General features: G+C 33.1%; 1 protein-coding gene across 9 annotated transcripts in view; it reads right to left on the bottom strand.

Moving 5' to 3' along the window:
• Positions 1-1188: 1188 nt before the first annotated feature.
• The window catches only part of LOC107717167 (receptor-type tyrosine-protein phosphatase S-like), a 256786-nt gene continuing 252187 nt past the window's right edge, over positions 1189-5787 (bottom strand). For all 9 annotated transcript variants that reach the window (XM_016523840.1, XM_016523839.1, XM_016523838.1 and 6 more), the window contains 2 exons: positions 1479-1614; positions 1189-1369 (listed from right to left, as the gene is read on the bottom strand). In XM_016523840.1, the coding sequence (XP_016379326.1) occupies positions 1301-1369; positions 1479-1614 (205 nt within the window). In that variant the 3' untranslated portion in view covers positions 1189-1300. The remainder of the gene's footprint in view (positions 1370-1478; positions 1615-5787) is intronic.

Here is a 5787-nt window from a genome sequence, read left to right as displayed (position 1 = left end):
GAAATGGAGCCACACTTCGCCAAAGAAACTTGAGACTTCGTTGGTGGTTCCTCTGGTCCAAATCTCCCAATTATGCAACAGGTCGAGCTCCCATTGGCTCTCGAGGATGGAAATGGAGCCACACTTCACCAAAGAAACGTGAGACTTCGTTGGTGGTTCCTCTGGTCCAAATCTCCCAATTATGCAACAGGTCGAGCCCCCATTGGCGCTCGAGGATGGAAATGGAGCCACACTTCACCAAAGAAACGTGAGACTTCGTTGGTGGTTCCTCTGGTCCAAATCTCCCAATTATGCAACAGGTCAAGCTCCCATTGGCTCTCGAGGATGGAAATGGAGCTACATTGCACCAAAGAAACTCAAGACTTAGGTGGTGGATCCTCTGGTCCTAATCTCCAGTTGACACAACAGTTCACGCTCCCATTGGCTCTCGAGAAGTGAAGATGGAGCTACATTGGCAGAAATGTTCACTAGCACGTCCTCGAAAGCACCGAAAAACTGTCCCCACCTGAAGAAACCGATGCGATTAGGTTTCAACCATTTCCTTGAATGCCTCAGCGCCTCAAGACATGTCGAGTTCTTGTTTGGCGACTCCAGTGGTTTCGAGAGGAGGGTGACTTTCTCAAGTGGATGAACGGTTTGCCTGGAATTGCTTCTTAAGTGGCTCCCAATTTTGTCAGAATGGCAAAGATAGGCTTTGACCCAAGACGTGAGCAGCAAAAGAAGTCTTGTCTGTACCGTTGCTCCAATTTCTCCATTGAAGACAGCAATGACGACTGCTGTTAGACCGACAGATCACATTTCAATGGAAACGTTGCCATTTTAGAAAACAAAGAAGGATTTTAAACGCCAGCCAATTAGGTGCTCATCATTTATACTTAAATGTGTGGTCATGTTGTATCTCACCGACTTTTCCTTCATGTTTTTTTGTAATATGTTCATAGAGTTAGTTTGAAAAGAAACAATGCTTGTCCTCCACGTCAGAACACTTGAGGTAAAGTTAGTGGTCCGACACCTAGATCGTCATTCCCGCCCTACAGCCTGAGCCAAAACGTTTGGTTCCTCCATCACGAGCTTGGGACGTAGAAGGGTTTGGGATCCGTTTGCGCTTCTCCAGTGTTGCTTGTCCAATTGGGGATACGCATGACGCGTTTCGATTGGTTCCAAAAGACGATTCTTCAAAAAAATTGAATGAATTGTGTATAGTTGTCATCGTTTCGTGTTTTCAAGCAAGTTTTTATGGCTCAGGAGGCTGTTGGGGGGAGGGGGGTTTGTGGGGCAGGGGGGAACAAAAAATGGCTTTTTACGTTGCATAGTGATCAAAACTTCCAAGGTACTCCAGAGCCGCCTGATAGCAAAACTGGTACTCGTCCTGTAAAGCGAAACACAAAGGCATCAGCATTCGTTATTACTTCAATTTGCCAACCGTCCAGCTATTAAACAAGACAATCTGCCGTAAAACAGAAGCTCTGGACTCTCACCTCTGTTTGCACCATTGCTGGCCGTTGCGTTCTCAGCATTTTGACCGTCTGGAAGATGTCCACCACACCCTCGTAGCGCATCCGCTCCAGCACGATGCTTAGCGTGATGAAGACCCCGGTCCGCCCCACACCGGCACTGCATTGAGGAAATCACAAGCTTGTGTTAAAAAGCGCTCTGTGAAACCGAGAACTGATGATGGTGCAGTGGGGAAAAGGGTTAGTTTGTTAGCATAAATGGTAATATCTTTCTAAAAGGTGATGAATGTAAAATTTGTATTTGAAACAGTATGCTTTCACATGAGGAATCTTCCCAACAAAGAATCATATCTGTTTTCCAGTGGAAACATCTAAACATTTGTGAAGATACATTTACTTGAGAAACAAAATTGCTCAAGATATTAAGATTAGAATTAAGTGTTAATTTTGTTTTAAGTACTAATATCTGTATGAAATGGAATATCATCACACTGCTATATTAAATTCCTTAATTTGAAATTAGTATCACATAGTCTCACTACATTGCATCAAGTTAACGTCTAAATATTTTTTAAATTTTTATAATTATTTTGTTAAATAAATTTATGCTGTAATTATTATTAATTATTCCATTAACAATAATTAATAAATACACAAATAAATAAAAATAAGAGTAATAAATAATTAAATAAAAGTAGATTTGAAATAAAAAAATAAAAATAAAAGGCCTGTCATAAACCATTTCATCCACTTTAATCCATTTATAATAAATAATAAATGATAAAATATAAATAAATAAAAAATTAATATGTGGATTTGAAAATAAAAACTCAAAAGTACACAATTTTCCTGAGTTTAATCAATTTATAATAAATAATAAATAAAATAAAAACAATACAAATTAATAAAATTTTAAAGGAATAATAAATAAATAAATTTAAGATTTAAAAAAAAAAAAACTATAACTCATAAAATACTAGTTTAATCCAATTATCTAAAAATAAAATAAAAATGTGATTTTGGTATTAAAAGAAGGTGTGGTTGGTCTAAGAAAGTAATATATCTACAATAAATAATAAATAATAAAATATAAATAAATAAAAATAATAAAAGAACAATAAACAAACAAACAAACAAACAAAAATAAAAATGTGGATTTGAAATATATATATATATATATATATAGTTATATATATAACTAAATGTGATTTTGGTATTAAATATTTGTGCAGTTGGTCTAATAAAATAATAAATCAGGGAGATTCACATAAAAAATCATGACATTATGTCCATTCATTTGTCACACTGTAAGGGGAAGCTCAAGTGCATTGCATTGTGGGATACAGTTTTGCACACAGTGCGCTCTTGCACACTTTGCACATTATACATACTGCATACTACACTATTTCAAAAACCCTGGCTAGTATGCTATTCTGAATTCACGCTATAGCCATCTATCTAAACAGCAGTAGAATAAATCAGACTCGTTCAGTTTGAACAAACGCGCACGTGCGCGCTAAGCTCGTCTCGCCGTGACAGCGCTTGAAATAGGAGGAGTCTTAAGTCTGATTTTTCAAGGCTGAAACTATAACTCATAAAATACTAGTTTAATCCAATTATCTAAAAATAAAATAAAAATGTGATTTTGGTATTAAAAGAAGGTGTGGTTGGTCTAAGAAAGTAATATATCTACAATAAATAATAAATAATAAAATATAAATAAATAAAAATAATAAAAGAACAATAAACAAACAAACAAACAAACACCAAGCCAACAATAATTGATATGACAACGGGCTTATTTTTCCCTTCGCCTCCACTTGGCAAAGCCGACAAACGGCTCGGGAAGGCGACCAACGGAGGCCTCTGATTGGCTGAGACAACGAACCAATCACAATCACACGTTATAATGATGCAACCTCACAGGAAGAGTCAGGGAATCTAATGAAAAAGCCTTTCGGAGTCTCACGACGGTGACTGTCAGGAAAACAAAACGCTTTTGACGTTTCTGTCTCTGCCAAAATCCTCCAGAAAGGAGGCTGAAGAAAGGAGAAGAAAGAAAGAAGTGGCTCCGCTCTCAGACTTCAGCCCAAGCGCTGGTTAAATAGATAGACTTTCAAATCTGACAGGCGTGAAGACGCGCTGAATGAGAGGATTTACACTTCCATTCAGTCGACGTAATCATGCAATTAATGACAAAACCATGTGGCTCTATTAGATATGAAATCTGGGGGAGAGATGGATGGATGGAGAGAGAGGAAGATTAAAGAAGGAGTTCAACCAGCGCTGGAAACCGTCGACCCTCGTCAAAGACAAAAGGACCAAATGTAAAGAGTCTTTCCTGCAAAAATCAATTATTCAGCCGTTTGTCAGTGGAAAAACATTCTTAAGACAAAATAAATTCACATGACGAGCTTTAAGGATTTTAATTAAGTGTACACTTATTTTTCTCATATAGGCCTACTGCAAAACATGATTTTCTTCAGTATTTTTGTCGTTTTCTAGTATAAATATTTAAAGATTCATAAATCTTGAGAAGCAAAATGTTATGTTTTCTGAAGGGGGTCAATCAAAATTAAGTGTAGAGACACAATAATATTAATTACTTTTAATACTTTATTCTCTCTCTCTTTATATACATTCATAAATAGTTATTGCATTACAATAGATTTATTATCAGTATAATAAATTAGTATAACAATTACTATTAATATTATTTTATTGCTATACACACACAGTAACATAGTATCATTATTATATATAATTATATAAAACTGTATATTCTCAATATATAATTTTAATTATATTTATATATGTTTTATATAAATTGAAAATTTAAATAATTTAATAAAAATAGATACGATAAAAATCAATAGATAAATAAATAGAATAAAGTTTAGATAAATTATTAAATATTTCAAGTAATTCATTAATATTATTACAGTATTAACATTATTAAAATGATTATATATTATCATTATTATATATAATTATATAAAACTGTATGTTCTTAATATTTTATTTCATATATTATTTTAATTATATATTTTATATAAATTGAAAAAAATATATATATAATAGAACAAAATTGTATTTTAAATGATATATTATGAAGATACAGTATTATATACTAATACTCATATATAATAATGTTACTATAGATAACAGAGTTTGTTTTTCTGCGTAAGAAAAACATATTTACACTTATTCCTCAAACTCAGTTTTGATTGTCAAATGAATTTATTTTGTTTCCAGAACAAATATCTAAACATTCATAAATCAAATTACATTTACTTGAGAAGCAAGATATTAAGTGCTGTTTTCTGAAGAATTGATCAAAATGAAGTGAGTTTAAGCTTAAAACGAGAACAAATATCTGCCAGTAGAGTCAGAAAAATAAACTTCATTCAAAGGAGAAATTAGATTATTTTTCTAACCCTATTGGCTGATATTTGTTCTTGTAATAATAAAAAAAAAACTCACTTAACTTTGATACATTTGTGTGGAAAAAATACTTGCGCCATTTCTGCTTCTCAAATAAATGTATCTTGGTTTTAAAGTATTTAGATATTTTTACTGGAAAACAAGATGCAGTCAAGATCAAAAAAGACCAAAAACAGCATAAAAACGTGTCTCTGATGGAGACGCGGCGCCACATGAAGCAGAAGCTGAAGACGGATGAGAGAGAAAAGCAAAATAAAGACCTGTCGCTCCATAAACACACAAACACGTGTGTGAACCCAAACATCAGCATCTCGTGAATAATGATATCATTTAATAAACTTCACACGCACATTAGTATTGGTGTTGAATGATTGAGATACACGAACCCAAGATTATTTGTATAATGCGTCTCCCACACACTGCTAGTTCCAGTTTTGCTTGAAAAAAAAAAGGTCTATCTATCTAAAACTATCTGTCTGTCTGTCTATTCTATCTGTCTATTCTGTCTGTCTATTCTGTCTGTCTATTCTGTCTGTCTGTCTGTCTATTCTGTCTGTCTGTCTGTCTATTTTGTCTATCTGTCTGTCTGTCTGTCTGTCTATCTATCTGTGCTCTCAGTGAAATACTATTTTATTTTTTTTATTAATATTTTGAATTAGTTTTTATTTATATAGTTTCCATTTTTGTTTTAATTTTAGTTAAGGTTTTATTGAATTTGTTGTGTTTTTGGTTTTTGTAATTTTTTATTATGTATATAGTTTATTAATTATTTTGATTTTGGTTATTTTATCATAACGGAAAAAAAAGAAAAGAAACTGATGTAAAAAAAAGTCCAAGATTTATATGTGCGTGTAAAAAAATTGATAATTATATATATATATATATATAT

Source organism: Sinocyclocheilus rhinocerous, unplaced genomic scaffold (genome assembly GCF_001515625.1).
Source record: "Sinocyclocheilus rhinocerous isolate Xijiao unplaced genomic scaffold, SAMN03320098_v1.1 scaffold1351, whole genome shotgun sequence".
Classification (NCBI taxonomy): domain Eukaryota; kingdom Metazoa; phylum Chordata; class Actinopteri; order Cypriniformes; family Cyprinidae; genus Sinocyclocheilus; species Sinocyclocheilus rhinocerous.
This window is presented reverse-complemented; position numbering and strand designations above follow the sequence as displayed.